Genomic DNA, 18,774 nt, shown 5'->3' with positions numbered 1-18,774 from the left:
ATACACGTCATTGGGGGTATAGCCCCTGTTTGCCAGTATCCCGGTGAGGGTCATGCAGCAGAGGATCAGAGCCCGACTGCTTCTTAAGATGGGTTGTTTTGTTCTTTAAGGTATTATGTATACACAATACACTTACAAATTTTAAATGTACGAGATATTTTTTTAAAAACAAAAATACGATCATTTTCTTGGAACCAAATCATGCCCCATATCCAGAACCAAATCTGGCCACAGAGTCAGGACAGCCAACACCACACCCGGCATCCTTGGAGAACCCCCTATTGCAGCCCTCACACACCCTGCACCCAAACCATCAGCAAAACTACTGGCTGTGCCGTCACTTGTGGCTGGAAGCCACGTTCTTCTCACCACCTTCACCGCTCCCTTCCCAGCCCATTCACCAGTCTCTCCCATGGATTACTGCAGTGGCCTCCTCACTGCTCTCCTGATTCTGATCTTGCCCACCCCCACCAGCTTGTTCTCATCGGTCAGAATGATCCCATTAAAACCTGTCAGACTGCCATTCCCAGGCTCCCATCTCCCTCAGAGTAAAAGCCAAAGTCCTCCCGCGGCCTACAGGCTCCTACAAGATCCACACCTCCGCCCATTCCTTGACTCTAACTGCATCTCCTATCTCGTCCCAGCCCCTGACCTCCTGCAGTTTCCTGAATCCACCAGGAATGCTCCTCCTTAGATCAGGGCTTTGCACTTCCTGTTCCCAAGCGTGGAACAGTTGTGCTCCAAATATCCATAGTGCTCACTCCCTCTCCTTTTCTATAAGTCTTCCCTGACCACTCTATTCTAAATTGCAATCCCACCACCACCACTGGCAGTCCCCATCCCCTCCCCACTTTACCTCCTGCCGTGGCACTCGTCAAAATATAATTGTCTTAATTTTGTTCATGGTTGGTGACCCTCTACTAAAATATAAGCTCCCCGAGGACAGGGACTTTTGTCTGGTTCATTTTCTGATAGCCCATAGTGGCCTCTTAACAAACATTTATTGAATGAATTAATACTGCCTGATACATATGGATGCTCAATAAGTGTTTACTATGATTTAAAATAATAGATGTATATTTATCTACAGCACATTTCAACACCATACATGCAAATAAGAGAATAGTGTGTCTCTAGATACATATGTGTATGCCCATCTTCCTCCTACACATACTTCCTGAGATGCTGTATAGACATACATAGAATACAATACATTAGAGAAAACAGTGTAGTGGTTTACACATTTCCAAAACACCATCAACCATGTGGCTGGCTCGAAAACTTTGATGAGTATCAGAATCACCTAAGGAGCTTGTTAAATATAAAGATGCCTGGGCTCCAGTTCCCAAGATTTTGATTCAGTGGGTGGCTATGGTCTGCATGTCTCCCCCCGCCTCAAATTCATATATTGAAATCTTAACTCCCAGGGTAATGCTATCCGGAGGTGGGACTTTGGAAAGTCATGAGGATGCAACTCTCATGAATAGGATAAGTGCTTTATAAAAGAAGTTCCAGAGGGCTCCCTAGCACCTTTCACCATGTAAGAGAATAGCGAGAAGACACAAACTACCATGTTTCCCCGAAAATAAGACCGGGTCTTATATTAAGTTTTGCTCCAAAAGACGCATTAGGGCTTGTGTTCAGGGGATGTCATCCTGAAAAATCATGCTAGGGCTAATTTTCCGGTTAGGTCTTATTTTCGGGGAAACACGGTATGAATTGGGAAGAGGGCTCTCACCAGAAGGAGAGCATGTTAGCGCCTTGACCTTGGACTTCCCAGACTCCAGAACTGTGAGAAATAAACTGCTGTTGTTAAGCTACCCAGTCTGTGGTATTTTGTTACAGCACCCTGAACGGGCTAAGACAGTGAGTCTGGGGTAGGGCTCAGGAAGCTTTACTTCTGACAAGCTTCAGGGAAGATTCTGATACATACAACATTGGAAAGCCCCTGCAGCATATTGAATCAACCATCACAGCCAGCTGCTGGTGGGGAGGAGGCAGGGAGTAGGGCCATAATGACTACCTGTATGTTATGTATTGATTCACTGACTGTGTTAGCTTTGACTCCATAAATTGGAATTATTTATGGGCCAAGCTATACAAATTACAAATTGATCTAAGACTTTAAATGTTCTTTTAGGACTTTACTAAAACACTACCTCAAGAATTATACTGAGCAGAAATGGATTTCAGGTCCATCAATTTTCTATTTTAAACAGCACAAAACTAGGCCGAACCATATTCCACCCCCCGGCTTTTGAACCTGCCCCTGAGCAATTTGGTATAACTTCTAGATGCCCGAGATAATGGCCTCCTAACAGAGCACAGAGCAAACAAACATCCTGTTTATGCCAATACAGGGTCCTATTTTCATATCCCAGGGGTGGCCTCTAGAAGCAGCTGAACATGCTGACCAGTTATTGTCTAAACATGAATTACGCCAAAGCAGCACTGTTGTTCTTGAGTCTTGGCAAATGCACTCTGACAACCAGATGGAGAACTCTAAGCAATGGTGTTCCATGGATGAATTCACTGAGCTATCAGGGATCTCATGCTGCAGCTAAACTATCCTGGCAGCTCACTGTGCTCGAAAGAAAATGTTACTGGTATCCCTACACTAATCAGGGGGATCACTTTGTAAGTTACATAAATGTCTAATCACTGAGTTGTAAACCTGAAACAAATACAATATTGTATGTCAACTGTAATTGAAAAAAAATTTTTTTAATAAAAAAAATATATCTTACCAGTTCCTTGCAGGAGAGAAAATATAACATAGGGGTTAAACTTTGGAGCCCAGCAGATTTAGCTTCTAATCCCAGCTCTGCTACTTACTACTGGAAAAGTTACTCAAACTCTCTAAGTCTTTTAAAGACAGTTGCCTGTCTTTAAAACATGGTGAAGTTTTTGGGGTGGCCGGTTGCCTCAGCTGGGTAGAGCACAGTGCTCATAACACCCAGGTCACTGGTTCGATTCCCACATGGGCCAGTGATCTGTGCCCTCCACAACTAGATTGAAAACAACGACTTGACTTGGAGCTGATGGGTCCTGGAAAAACACACTGTTCCCCAATATTCCCCAATAAAAAAAAAATCCATGGTGACAGTTTGAGAATTAAATTTGATCATCTGTATGAGTAGACAGCAATGCCCAGTAACGTTTGCCATTTATTAATAGTTGTAGAAATACAGGAGCATTTATGGCAATATTCATTTATGTTTTGGGCTCTGTCTTTTCCCTGCCACTGCCACTCCAAGCAAGGGCCCTGCCTCTTGGTACAAACTCCGCCACAGAAGCTGTGAAGTTCAACTTGCTGGTAGACAGCCTGCCCTCCTGGCTACTGTTTCCCAGAAGCCAGAGATCCTTGGGGGAATTCTGTAACAAAGAAGACAGCGAGAGAAGATTCCTCCAAACAAGGAAGAGTCCAAAGGTCTGAGGAGCCCACAATCAGCAGGGGCCAGAGGGAGACACTCTGGATGAGGGACATGCTGCCCTGGGCTCTGGGGTTCCACCTGGGCACAGGTGCCTCACCTTGCATAGGTGCAATGGGTCTGCTCCCATCTAATAATTAGAGGCTAGATGATGAGGGCGGTGCAAAAACAGTGCTGGGCTGAAGACTGGAAGCCCCTCTCCTGTTTCTATAAACCATTTGGAATCTTATTTGACTCTGGGGAGCTGAAGAGAGCCCAAAAAGGGCTGAAACTGAATTTCCCACCAGTCAGGCAAAATGGAGTCTTAGAGGACTATTTAATTTCAATTAAAATACAATAGAGCATGAACCCACATTTATGAGGTAATATTTATGTCTACTATAGTAGGAGTAGTATTATGTTTATTGTTTTTTTCATTCCCCTCCTGTGAGGCAGAAGGGTACTGGTGACTCATATCCTTAAACAAAATTTTTTAGGGAAAAAACTTATGACATAAATTTTAATTTCTTGACTTATTTTTAAATGACTGAGCTTTTAAATTAAAATGGAGAAAAAAGAACATTACAACTAGATAGTTTTAATTCACTAAAATAATACCAACAATGTAAGCTGGCATAAAAGAATTTTCAAATTATTACTGGCTACATGCTTAAAAATTAGAAATGCAGGTATTTTAATTACAAAGTGCAAAATCATGGCAGTTTATGGTGTCTGTTACTGCCTAAGGTAGAGAAGTAGATGGTAGTACCTTCAATTATCACAGTTTCTGGTATTTGAATCAATTATTTCTGCCAAATACCAAGTATCTGAAGCAAGGACCTATCCATGAACTTGCCCGGACCAGAGCAGTTTCATGAGCTAAGCCCTTGCTCAACCCAGGGGAATTCCTACAACAAACTTAACTGTAGATGTAAGGGGGCCCACAATTAATATAGCAGTTTCTTTCAACTTACAGTGTTTTATTTGCTAAGTACACACATAATATCAAGAGCTAGACTTTCAAGGAACAGCACAGAATACCTATTCATAAAGGGTTCCCTGGGGCAGCTGGTTAGCTCAGGTGATTAGAGCACAGTGCTGGTAGCACCAAGGTTGCCAGTTCGATCCCCGCATGGGCCACTGTGAGCTGCGCCCTCCTTAAATAAAGGGGCAGGGGCTCCCTAACTTTCTTCACCATAGAATTGTCTGCCATTAAGTTGGTTTGTAATAGGAAAGATAGTCTAAGGCAATGGCCTTCAAACTAGGGCACACATACCCCTGGGGATACACGAAGACTTTTCAAAAGGTATCTGAGCACAGGGAGCTTTAAAGGAATTAATTTCCAGATCTTCAATTTCCAAGGGTACCCTTTCCTAAAATTAATGAGCCCCCAAAAGCCTCTATGTCCAAAATGAACTTCACTTTACAAAAGAAAGGCACCATTCAAAACTTATTCTGTTGCATTGCAAGGGCCAGGGAGTAAAGGCTTAAGGCCAAGCACACGGACACCTCATTTAATGACTATTCAAAGCACCACGAACCTATAAAAGCTTCCTGTAATTCCCTCTCTTGCACACCATTTCTGTTACAGGTGAAGCTGTGTGTTAGAAACGAAATTTGGTAGTGTGGGGAATAAGGCAAATTTTTGCCTAACTTTGCCTCTTTTTTCTCCCAACTATTGTCAAAGGACAAGGATGTTGAGAGATACGGCCCAGGAATTCAAAGCAAAAAAGAGCATTGGAAAGAAACAGTGAATGCTAAAAATGGCTTTTTCATGTAGTTAAGGGTAAGCATTTTCCCAGCTAGTCTCAATACTCATATTGAATCCTAAAAATGCCTTTTCTCTTTTATTTAAGAGTAAGCATTTTTCCCAGCTATTCACAGCAAAATCACTTTAATAGCCAAAGCTGTATGGGCTGCTACGGCTGCTTCTTAGAAATATAACGGGAATATTTTCTGGGATTATCAAAGTTTTCAAAATACATTGGAATAAACACACGGATAAAACATTTATGTGAATTTTAAAAAATATTCCATATGCATTATTTAAAAAGGAAGTTAAGAATTTATTTTATCAACTCACATCATAAAATCTTTACTCCATTTATAGATAATCCTGATCCCATATCTTCTAAAACGTTTATTATTTTCCACCTCCTCATAACGAAAAATGTCTACTGCCAGACAAATTATCTTTTAGTACTATATAACTTTTCTATCCTTAAATACATAGGAAAAGTATAATAATGGTGTCTGATAAAGATAATTATTTCTGATTTTTATATTTGATTTTATTTAATTATTCCCCAAACCAAACACCAGAGTTTGATACACACACCAATATTTAGAGAAGGAATAACTTTTTTTTTATCATACTCCTCTTCTTATAAATATTATGTAATTTTATCTACAAATTATGTTGCATTATTATAAATTAAGCACATTGATTTATTGACTCATTTGTAACATATTAGACCTATGTAATTTTAATCTTGACTGTATTTTATACAATGCATTCTATAATTTATTTCTCTGTGGTTTTTATAAAGTTTCTTGAAATACATGAATACATTTGAATTGAAAAAGGCTTTTTCTTGGTTTCTAGGTTTTCAGTAGTTTTGACAGTGAAGACTGGCTTTGCCAGTTAGGTTAGATGGTGTTTTCTGCACATTTAGCAAGCTAAAATGACAGCCCTAATGTTATGTGTGGTTTTTTTTTTTTTTTTAAGTTTTGAGCAAATGATAAAAGCATTTTATCAAAAATAATTGGATTGCAATGGTGTAACAAAATCAATGTTTCCATCTCCCCAACCCTTTCTGAGTATATCTGGTTGAATAAGTTGCTTTCAAGTAAAAGAGTAAGGGTTATAATTAGAATCATTTGATAAGTCTTGGTAAAGCCTTTTTGTTATACTTTCCAGAAATGGAGAAAGCAAATGATTCTAATAGCTTGGAAACAAGGTCAGGTAATTTCTAATCCATTGCTTGCAACAAATTTGAAAGAAGATCTTAATAAATTGTCACTTGCTACACCAATACAATTATTTTGATGACAATAATAAATTATTTTTGTGACATTTGGCAAATAACTCAGGAGTTCAAAAATTGAATGGCATCACTATAACAAACTTCTATTCCCATCTAAATAATTGTGTGAACAAAAATAATATTTCAGCACTTACATCTATAACAAGGAAAAACAGAAATACAATCAATGTTAAACTATGTCTCATTCTAGCAATAATACATTCAGCCACAAATCTCATTTAACTGATAGAGAAGACCAAACAAAATGAATGCTAAAGAAAACATCTTGAAAGAAGCCAGAAGAAAAAAACACCTTACCTATAGAGCAGCAAGGATAAAAATTACATTGGACTTCTCCACAGAAACAACACATGCGAGAAGAGAATGGAATGAAATATTTACAGTGTTGAGAGAAAACAACCCACCTACCAACCTGGAATTCTGTACCCTGCAACATTATCCTTTAAAAGAAAAGGAGAAATAAAGACTGCCTCAGACAAACAAAAACTGAATTTGTTTCCAGTAGACCTGCCTTGCAAAAAATGTTTTAAAAAGTTCTTCAGAAAGAAGGAAAATGATATAGGTTAGAAATTCGGATCTACATAAAGAAAGAACATTAGAGAATAAATAAGGTAAGATAAAACAAAAACTTTTATTTTTCTTATTTTTAATTCAGATAACAGTTTGTTCAAAATAATAATAGCAACAATGTATTCAATTATGTATTACACATATACATATATTTACATATAAGTGAAATGAATGATACAAAGGATGGAAGGAAGGACTTAGAAATATTTTGTTATTATAAGGTACTTGCATTACTGGTATAGTGTTCTTTGAAAGTGGACTTGGATTAATTTAGAACGTATGTTGCAACCACTTAAAAGTTAAAGTTTAGGGCAACCACTAAAAAGTTAAAAAAGAAGTATAAATGATAGGCTAAGAAAGGAAAGAAAACAGAATCATATAAAATGGTCAATTAAAACAACAAAAGGCAAAAAGTGTGTAAGACAAAAGCAGAAACAAAGAATAAAGGCAACAAATATAAAACAGAAAAAAATATGGTAGATTTTAAACCAACTATATCAATAATCACTTTGAACGTCAATGGTCTAAATTCACCAGTTAAAAGACAGAGATTGTCAGAGTGGATCAAAAAACAAGACCCAAACTATGTCATCTACAAGAAACCCACTTTAAATATAAAGACACAGATACACTAAAAGTAAAGGGATTGAGAGATACAGCATGTTAACAGTAATAAAAAAAAAACTACATTAATTTCAGACAGCAGGCTTCAGAGCAAGGAAAGTTATCGAGGATAAATAGGAGCATTACATAAAATAAAGGGGTCAATACTCCAAGAAAACATGATAATCTTTAATGTGTATGTGCCTAACAAAATACGTGAGGCAAAAACTGATAGAACTGTAAAGAGAAATACATGAATTTACTTTTATAGTTGGAGACTTGAATACTAGATCAGAAATAGACAGATCTAGCAGACAGAAAATGAATAAGGACAGTACCATCAATTAACTGGTTATAATTGACATCTACAGACTACTCATCCAACCACAATAGAATACCCATTCTTCTCAAGCTCACACAGAACATTTACCAAGATAGATTGCATTCTGAGTCATAAAACATATTTTTCTGAGTCATAAAACACAATGTCTGATCTCAGACCATAATGGAATTAATAACAGAAAGATAGCTGCAAAATCCCCAAATATTTGTAGGCTAAACAACACACTTCTAAATAACACATAGGTCAAAGAATAAATCTCAAGAGAAATATTTAAATATTTTGAACTAAATGAAAACACAACTTATCAAAATTTGTGGGATGTAGGGAAAACAGCTTAATGGGAGATTTATAGCACTGAATGTATATATTTTAGAAGAAAGATCTAAAATTAATAATCTCAGCTTTCACCTTAGGAAATTAGAAAAAGTGGCTTAAAACTATTTCATAGTATTGCCATCCAATTATTTTAAATAGAATAATAAAAATAAGAAATCAGTGGAGAAAATAACATATTGAAATTATTTGTTACTTATCGTTTATATTGCTTGTGGTTTTTCACTCTTACTCTGTCACTGTCCCCAAAAGTCTGCACACCATTTCTTTATAGCTTTGTGTAGTACTGCTTCATTTCCCATCCATATTCTAGTCCCTGTCGCCTACCAAAAGATATGGTCTCCATGGTAATCTTAATATGTTCTTGGCTTCCACGGAGAAACCATGCAATAGTCACTGAGGGGATACCTGCATTTCTTTCTAAACCTGTTATAGAGGACATTGTTCATTAGATTAATCAATGCCCCTTTTGCAGCAACCCTCTTGAACACTTATCTCAGCACTCGGGGCAAGAAAAGTGAATTCTTCCTAATGCAGCGTTATCAGTTCTAGCGTTTGAGAGTTATAGGATAACTGTGTGGCTCCTTTTGCCATGGCTGCTAAGTTCCGGATTTCTTGTTGGAGTTCTTTTCCTCTTCTTCTGCTTTAATTCTTGGCTTTGAACTCCTGTCCATATTAATTTCTCTGAGTATTAAATTATCTGTGCTTTTTATGAAAGCCTCCCTAAGATGTACAAATCAATAAAATAACATATTGCTATAGCTGCCATGTCTTTTCCACTTGTCCCAATGTTATCGTCCTAAGTGGTAAGAACGCTACATAGAGAAAGTTCTATGTTCTGGCTTTCGTGTGCCCTTACTTCACTCAGGTCTCTGCACAAACACTCCAGAGAGGCCTCTCCTGACCGCCCTACCTAAAATACCCCTCCTCCCCCCACCAGTCACTTTCCCCTTACCCTAGTTCATATTTCTTCATAGTACCACTATTACACATTTACTTGTTTACGGGGCAGTGTCTTCCTCTTTCTCAGACTCTAAGTTTTTGGAGGCCATAGTCTCTTTGTTCATGGACGCATCATCCTCAGTGTATAGAAGAGTGCCTGGCACATGGTAGGAGCTCAATAAATAGCTGGTAAATGAAGGGGTCATTCAGTAATTCAGTGAAACCATTGTTGCCTAATGACCTAGAAAGCTGCTGATATTAATTTACTGCTTTCTCCAATTTATAAGAATGTACTGAAAGCTACATAGTCCTTTGATCTTACTTTTGGTGTAATAACCCAGGGCTGTGGCTAGTGTTCCTGTTAAGTGTGACCCACACCTAACTCCTACAAACTTGAGTCACCAAAATGACCAAAGCCCAAATACTGCAGAGGTCTTGTCAGGGACCCAGCAGCTTAGGACCAGACTACAGGTGGTAGTGCTCACTCAAGAAATGGTTTCCCACTCAAGATAAAGGGAAATGAACAAGGGATTGGTTCTCTACCTGTGTTGGGTTCCCTCTGCATGACTTGTTCAGTAACCCTTGCCTTTTATCATCTCTTCCTTCTGGAAAGAACTCCATTCAATAACCCACATGGTCACCATCCTCAGCAAAATCTGCAGATGGGTTCCTCTTACACATTCAAAAAGTAGTTTCAAACTTGCAGAAGGTAACAAAACATTTTTAAAAACAGACACACGGTCTCTTACCAGCACCTGTATTAGCATGGTATAAGTCTAAGTGTCGATGGTGCCTGGTTCATGTAATGCCACAAAAACTGATCGTGGTATAAGGATACGCTGCTTCCAGAAGCTACAGAGGTGAGACACAGGTCTCCCAGTCAGTGACTGTCCCTTTTACCCAAACTGAAATCTGTAGGCTTTCTGGAGGGGAAAATGTGAAGCCACATGTAGCCATCTAACCACCCTTCTTTCTCAACATGCTTATGAAGTAAGTCAGTTCCTTCATTGTGAACCAAGATTACTTGGGTATACAAATCTCCATTTCTTTAACACACTGCGTAACTTCAACTATTTAGGGCCGTTGTAAACCACTAATGGCAGCACAACATCATCCTAAGAGCTGTGGGTCACACAAAGGACATAGACAATGACCATGTTTACCCTTAATCATTTTGAACCCCTTCAGCTCCCCAAGATTTGACATCACAATAATATGGCTTTCCTCCGAACCCTCTAGAAAATTTTAGAAACATAAAATGAATCATGCCTCAAAACACAGGAAGAAAGGCATTAGTGGAAAACCTGAAGCAGTTACCCTCAGTGATGTCTCTCTCTCGGGGTATCAGTGATGTATAATCACATGATGTCATTTCCCCTATGTATTTTTAAACGTCATTTTCAATTTCAGGCAGTGAACAAGTGAGCCAGTATGGGCTAAATTGGGAGCTTTAACAATATGAGATTTTAATGATGGAACTCTGAAAGGGGACCTTTTCAGGAAGCACATTATAAAAGAGTTTTCTAGACAAAGAGAAAATGCACTTCTTACCTCCTACCAACAAGTAGCTGTTGGGAAACAGCGTTTTTGCTTGCATAAGTGCCCTTGCATGGCCTGAGTGGAAGAGGTCAAATATTCCATCTGCATATACTCTGACAGGCCTGTCAACTATGGAAGAAAGAAAACATCATCAACAGAATTGCAGAATAAGGAATCCCTTTTACCTGATTCTTCCATCAGTATAGCACCACAAGAAAGTTTACCTGCATAAAACACAATGTCTATGTACCATCAGTTTCATACTACTGCAGAAAAATGATTTTTTTTAATTAAAGTTTATTGGGGTGACAATTGTTAGTAAAGTTACATAGATTTCAGGTGTACAATTCTGTATTACATCATCTATAAATCACATTGTGTGTTCACCACCCAGAGTCAGTTCTCCTTCCATCACCACATGTTTGATCCCCTTTACCCTCATCTCCCACCCCCCAACCCCCTTACCCTCTGGTAACCACTAAACTATTGTCTGTGTCTATGAGTTTTTGTTTCTCATTTGTTTTTCTTGTTCTTTTGTTGTTTTTGGTCCATATACCACATATCAGTGAAATCATATGGTTCTCTGCTTTTTCTGTCTGACTTATTTCACTTAGCATTATAATTTCAAGATCCATTTATGTTGTCGCAAATGGTCCTGTTTCATCTTTTCTTACTGCCGAATAGTATTCCATTGTGTATATGTACCACAACTTCTTTATCCATTCATCTATCGAAGGACATTTTGGTTGTTTCTGTGTCTTGGCCACCGTAAACAAAGCTGCAATGAACATTGGAGCACACATGTCTTTATGTATAAATGTTTTCAGATTTTTTGGGTAGATACCCAGGAGAGGGATTGCTGGGTCATACGGTAATTCTATTCGTAATTTTTTGAGGAACCTCCACACTGCCTTCCATAACGGCTGCACAAGTCTGCATTCCCACCGACAGTGTATAAGGGTTCCTTTTTCTCCATAGCCTCTCCAACACTTGTTATTATTTGTCTTGTTGATGATAGCCATTCTAACTGGGGTTAGGTGATATCTCATTGTGGTTTTTATTTGCATTTCTCTGATGATTAGTGATGTTGAGCATTTTTTCATATGTCTATTTGCCATTTGTCTGTCCTCTTTGGAGAAATGTCTCTTCAGGTCCTCTGCCCATTTTTCAATTGGGTTGTTTGTTTTTTCATTGTTGAGTTCCATGAGTTCCTTGTATATTTTGGATATTAGCCCCTTATTGGAGGCACTGTTTGCAAAAATCTTCTCCCATTCAGTTGGTTGCCTCTTTATTTTGTCGATGGTTTCTTTTGCTGTGCAGAAGCTTTTTAGTTTGATATAGTGCCATTCATTTATTTTAGCTTTTACTTCCCTTGCCTTTGGAGTTAAATTCCTGAAATGCTCTTTGAACCCAAGGTCCATAACTTTAATACCTATGTTTTCTTCTATGCAGTTTATTGTGTCAGGTCTTATGCTTAAGTCTTTGATCCATTTTGAATTAATTTTGGTACATGGTGACAGATACCAGTCCAGTTTCATTCTTTTGCATGTGGCTTTCCGATTCTGCCAATACCATTTATTGAAGAGGCTGTCTTTTCTCCATTGTATGTTTTTTGCTTCTTTGTCAAAAATTATCTGTCCATATTTATGTGGTTTTAGTTCTGGGTTCTCAATTCTATTCCATTGGTCTATGTGTCTGTTTCTCTGCCAATACCACGCTGTTTTGATTATTGTTGCCCTGTAGTACAAGCTAAAGTCAGGGAGTGTGATACCTCCAGCATTGTTCTTTTTTCTTAAGATTGCTTTGGCTATTCGGGGTCTTTTGTAGTTCCAAACAAATCTGATGATTTGTTTTGTTCTATTTCTTTAAAAAATGTCATTGGGATTTTGATGGGGATTGCATTAAATCTGTATATTGCTTTGGGTAATATGGCCATTTTAACTATGTTGATTCTTCCAATCCATGAGCACGGAATGTCTTTCCATTTCTTTGTGTCTTCTTCCATTTCTTTTAAAAATGTCTTATAGTTTTCACAATATAGGTCTTTCACATCCTTGGTTAAGTTTATTACTAGATATTTTATTCTTTTTGCTGCAATTGCAAAAGGGATTTTTTTTATTTCTTTTTCTGAGATTTCTTTGTTAGTATATAGGAATGCAATGAACTTTTGTACGTTGATTTTGTAGCCGGCCACATTGCTGTATTCATTGATTGTTTCTAATAGCTTTTTGGTGGAGTCTTCAGGGTTTTCTATATATAGCATCATGTCATCTGCAAAGAGTGACAATTTAACTTCTTCATTCCCAATGTGGATGCCTTTTATTTCTTTCTCTTGCCTGATTGCTCTGGCGAGGACTTCCAACATTATGTTGAAAAGCAGAGGTGATAGGGGACAGCCCTGTCGTGTTCCTGAACGTATAGCAAAGGGCTTCAATTTTTCACCATTAATTATGAGATTAGCTGAGTATTTGTCATATATGGCCTTTATTATGTTAAGGTATTATCCTTCTATACCTATTTTATTAAGTGTTTTAATCATAAATGGATGTTGCATCTTGTCAAATGCTTTTTCTGCATCAATTGATATAATCATATGATTTTTGTCCTTTATTTTGTTTATGTGATGTATCACATTGATGGATTTGCATATATTGAACCATCCTTGTGCCCCTGGGACGAACCCCACTTGGTCGTGATGAATAATCTTTTTAATGCTTTGTTGCATTCGATTTGCTAGAATTTTGTTTAGGATTTTTGCCTCTTTATTCATCAGAGATATTGGTCTGTAGTTTTCTTTTTTTGTGTTGTCCTTACCAGGTTTTGGTATCAGGGTAATGTTGGCCTCATAAAATGAGTTAAGGAGTACTGTCTCTTCTTCAATGTTTTGGAAGAGTTTGAGCAGGATTCGTATTAGATCCTCTTTGAAGGTTTGGTAGAATTCACTAGTGAAGCCATCTGGTCCCAGACTTTTGCTTTTGGGAAGGTTTTGGATGACTGATTCAATTTCGTTACTGGTGATCGGTCTGTTTAGATTTTCCAGTTCTTCATGGTTCAGCCTAGGAAGGCTATATATTTCTAAGAACTTGTCCATTTCTTCTAGGTTATTGAATTTGGTGGCATATAGTCCTTCATAGTATTCTTGGATGGTCTTTTGTATTTCTGTGGCATCCATTATAACTTCCCCTTTAGGAAAATAATTTTACAAAGCGGCTCCTCTGGGGCTATCAAAGCAGAGTAAAAATCTAACAAAATTAAGATTGATGCAGAACATACATTTTCAACCAATAGGAAAGACAAACACAGAGCACTGCGGAGTTCCCTTGACCCAGAGTGGAGTCTCAGGTGTCTGAACCAACAAATTCAGACAGACTAGGCATAACCAAACAGTTGGCAGAGTCAGCCCAGTGGGAATATCAAGGTGGGAGTAACTGAGGAGCTCAATGAAAAGGATAAATGACTTCATCCTTCAGTCTGGCAGTCCTGAATAAAGTCTCCCGAGTCCTGCTCCCAAAGGCAGTGTTGTACAGGAGTAGCTCCTACTGCTCAAAGAGAAAGTTGTACACCTTTCTTCCCACCTCCAAGTCACACTGGTAGCCTGAAATCAGCCTTGGTGGGAGTATTTACACCACAGAAATTGGCAAACGCTATAAATCGGAGCTTATTTCCTTCTGAAGGGCCAATTGCTAAACATTTACCAGCATACCACTGCACAAAGGTCACTTCCTAACCTCTTTGGTATCAGAAGAAGAAATGGGGTGAAGGAACATATGCCCAAAAGGGAGGAGAGTCGGGGTACAGAAGTTACATATGAGGATGGTGCTCAGGGTTAGAGGTAAGCAACCAACACTACAGTCCTTCCGAAGGAGAAAGGTCAAGAGTGAAGAGGCCACAGCAGACACACTCACAATGGCATACGGTGCTCTCAGAAGTGCCATTCCATGAAGAAGAGGGACACACTTCACCACAGCCCCCCTGAGAGCGAGGAGACAGCACCAGAAACTGCAGGATGACACTTTTGCTGGGCCAGCCCAAAATGTTTCCCCTCAAATAAGAGGGAGATATTGGGGTGGGGGAAGAGAGGTTGGGTACTAACTTTTACACCATTTTGGACACTCAATGAAGGAACTAGAAAGTGAAAATATGGCAAACTACATGCTAAATATGGCGAACTGAACACATACACACACTTATCTCCACTTCCTCCCAAACACCACAAGAATTACAGAGAAAGAATTAAAAAGATATAACCTCCAAAGGGCAGAGGAAATAAGACAGGCAAGGACAGTGGATAAGAGATGTCAACAACATTTTGGAAAGTTGATTGTCATGTGCTGAGTGCCTACCGGGAACAAGACTCAGGGCTGGGGCAGGTAGGAAAAGGGACTGCTGGTTTGTTTTTTCATTTTTTTTTTATAAGCCTAAGAATCTCACTGACGTTTTAAACTACATGCATGTATTATATTGCTGTTATCAAAATAAATTAAAAAAAAGAAATCAATGCAAACTTCGGTTGAATGATCTTTAATACTTAGATTTAAAATTTTGATTATTTCTTGATGTAGTAAAACCTCATTAATTTGGAACATAAATTAAAAGAAATGTTACATTAATAGATTCGGATGGTAAAATGTTTCTAATAAATTAAATATCTCTATAATAAAAAAATTCGAGAGACTTTATGTCAGATAGGGTATTGCAATTATTTCTAATTATACACCATTTTAAACAAACAGAATTGCCTTCACAGGATTATCCTGTATTCTAAATAAGGCACAGTAAATAGAAAATGCTTTGAAATAACAAACTGCCTAATGAGGGATCCTTGGTTTCAATGCTCTTATTCAATTTGAATTCAATTGAGGAAAATTTGTTTTAAGATATAAACCCCAGGGGAAAGCAGATGGCAGTTTTGCAGAAGTTTTTGTTATTGATTCAGAGGTGATCAAGATAAATGGATTCAGGAAGCAGGGAGGAAAGAAAAGTAAGGAAAGAAAAGTAAAGAAAGATGACAAAATTGCTGAGAAAAACGCCATTTTGTAAATCTTTGAAGAGTATTTGTGGAGTTGATTTTGCAATAAGCTCACTTTTACAAACTGTAATGTGTCAGCAATTTCCAGACTGGGAAACTCTGCAGGACCAAAAAAAGGGAACGCTATCTCTTCAACAAGTAAACTTTAAGAAGAAAAAAAAAAAGAAAGAAAATAGAGAGAGATGGAGGGGGGACCTTCAGATTAAAAGAAGAGATTTAAAAGACACATCAACATATTGTAATATATAGACATTATTTAGATTTGGGTTCAAACTATAAATAAATGGTGACATAAGGCAACTGGAAATTGGAACATTGAAGAGTTGATATTAAAGAATTACTGGTAATTTTTAGGTAAGATAATGATATAGTGGTTATACTTGAAAAACGATAGAGATAGATGATAGATAGATAGATAGATAGATAGATAGATAGATAGATAGATAGAAATATTTATGGAGGAAGTGATAGGAAGCCCTATCATTGAAATAATTCAAGACAAAGAGTAGATGGGGGTATACATGGGGCAAGACTGGCCATGGGTTGGTGGCTGTTAGGTATGATGGACACATGAAGGTTCATTATATTGTTTTATTTTTGTGTATATTTGAAATTCTCTGTAAAAAAAAAAAAGTAAAGTGGCTCCCAATGCTCCCCGCACCCTGGTGTTCACGCCCTTGTGTGATCCCCTCCCTCCCTTTGCAGTATGAGTGGGACCTAAGACTTGCTTCTAATGAATAGAATCTGGCAAAGATGATAGCAGTCCCTCCCATGATTGTGTTACAGTATACAGATTCCATATTGCTAGCAGACTCACTTTCCCTTGGTGGCTTTGAAGAAGCCAGCTGCCATGTTGTGCGAGAGCCTATGGAGAGGGCCACATGGCAAGAAACTACAGGTGGCCTCTAGGAGCTGAAGGTGGTCTCTGGCTGACAGCCATCAAGAAGCTAGATCCATGGTCCTGCAGTTGCAAAGAAATAAATTCTGCCAACAACCTGAGTGAGCTCAGAAGCACATCTACAAGGTTGGACAATTAAGTTCGTGAACTCATCCTAGAAAAAGTGCTACATACCGCATTAGTGAATACCACTACGGTCACCTTTGAAGTACTCCCCTTGGGAAGCTGTGCACCGATGCCAGCGCCTAGTTCACAGTGAAGGGGGCTATGTTTACCTCCCATCTCACATCATATACAAAAATTAACTCAAAATGGATCATAGACCTAACTGTAAAGCTAAAAATGTAAAACCTCTTGAACAAAACAAGAGAAAATCTTAGTGACTTTGGGTTTGGCAAAATTTTCTTAATTAGGACTCCAAAAGGACATACCATAAAATAAAAAAAATTGATAAATTGGACCTTATTTAAAAGTTATGCTCTTCAAAAGACATTTTTACAAAAATGAAAAGGTAAGTCATACACTGGGACAAAATATTTGCAAAATGTATGTCTGACATAGGTCTTGTGTCTAGAATATATAAAGGACCCTAAAATTCAATAATAAGACAATTCATTTTTGAAAGGGCAAAAAAAATTGAACACTTCACCAAATAAATATATGGATAGCAAATAAGCACATGAAAAGGTGCTCAATATCATTAGGCATCAGGGAAATGCAAATTCAAGCCAGAATGATATACCACCTCATACTCCTAGAATAGCTAAAAATTTTAAAAAATATTGACGATACTGTGGGGACAGAGTCCTAGAGAGCAGTTTCCAGGCCCTTGGCCTCACGTGGAAAGGTGCTGGCTCGGATATTAGATGGCCATCAGCTGTAATCAGATGGTCATTGGTTGTGGCTGGGTGGCCATCAACTGTTACCAGTTAGCCATTAGCCACTAATATAACTGCCGTGGCTAAGCTAGGGGGTTGGTTGATTGGTTGGTTGGTTGGCAGGCAAAGAAGCAGACGGGGGATTGCAGCTAGCAAGTGTGGTTAGCAAGCGAGGCGGATGGCAGATCATGTGGATCCTACTTCCTGTGTCTTGCCGGGCCGCCAGTGAGACTGGGGTGCAGGAAGACCCCTTGTTGGGGTACTGGCAGATGTTTGCTTTTGTGTCTCGACCAGCCGCCATCGAGAATATAGTGGTATGACTCTCCTATCTATGACTCGGTTGTTGTTCCTTTTTGGCCTCACCGTATCCTGCGTATCCTGTGTTCTTGTGTGGGGAGTGGCAGCTGAGACCCCACATGACACATGGTGCAGCGAGCAGGGTATGATGCCGGCCAGAACTCTGAAGGATGGTGGAGCAGTTTATGAGTATGAAAGCTCAGTCTCAGGAAGCCTGTGAGAAGCGGCCGGGAGCAGGAAACGTGATCTGCTTGGGAGAAACGTGACACCTCGGTGAATTGGTGGTCCTCTCAAGCTTCCGGATGGCATGCCGCCCTGCTGGCCAAAGCAAGCGACGTCTTCCTTTTGGTGGTCTGCTGCTGCTGTAGGCTCCTAGAGTTGCGGACATCTTACACTGAGGCCTCCATCCAGTCAGATGCCTGATGCAGCGAGCAGGATTCCGGCCAGGTAGGAACGGTGTCTGACTCTGGGCAGGAGGACAGGTGGCCCCCACACAGTGTGTGGTGTCCGGTGGCCACTGTTCTCAGGAGTTGGACCCCCGTGGAGGGGTGGGAGGACGTGGATGGTTCTCCAACCAGCATAGGATGGAGAAAGCGAAGGTCGTTGCAGCTGTGTGGGCTGGGAAGTTCTTGCTGAGGCAGACCAGGTGCGGGACTTGTGGTCCCAGGAGGAAACGCTTGTTGAGTCCTCGGTGGAGGATGCAAGTGAGGTCAAGGTCGTCCCTCACTCCTAGGTTGGGGAGGACTTCGAGTCCTCGCCCTGCGGAGAGAGCACACATTGTGGGGCCCTGGTGCACAGCCCTGGTGAATGACTGTGGACTATGGGGAATTGCCTTCTGTGGGGACAGAGCCAGGAGTGCAGTTTCCAGGCTCTCGGACTCACGTG

General features: G+C 39.3%; 1 protein-coding gene across 7 annotated transcripts in view; it reads right to left on the bottom strand.

Annotated features, from left to right (window-relative positions):
- Positions 1 to 18,774, bottom strand: part of PCYT1B (phosphate cytidylyltransferase 1B, choline) — a 115,740-nt gene that overhangs the window by 46,655 nt on the left and 50,311 nt on the right. For 5 of the 7 annotated variants that reach the window (XM_033113141.1, XM_033113139.1, XM_033113145.1 and 2 more), the window contains one exon: positions 10,800 to 10,916. The exons of the other annotated variants lie outside the window; for them this stretch is intronic. In XM_033113141.1, the coding sequence (XP_032969032.1) occupies positions 10,800 to 10,916 (117 nt within the window). The remainder of the gene's footprint in view (positions 1 to 10,799; positions 10,917 to 18,774) is intronic. 7 annotated transcript variants of the gene reach the window in all.

The sequence above is a fragment of the Rhinolophus ferrumequinum genome, chromosome X (assembly GCF_004115265.2).
Source record: "Rhinolophus ferrumequinum isolate MPI-CBG mRhiFer1 chromosome X, mRhiFer1_v1.p, whole genome shotgun sequence".
In the NCBI taxonomy this organism is placed as follows: domain Eukaryota; kingdom Metazoa; phylum Chordata; class Mammalia; order Chiroptera; family Rhinolophidae; genus Rhinolophus; species Rhinolophus ferrumequinum.
Note: the sequence above shows the minus strand (reverse complement) of the source record. Positions and strands in the feature narration are given on the sequence as shown.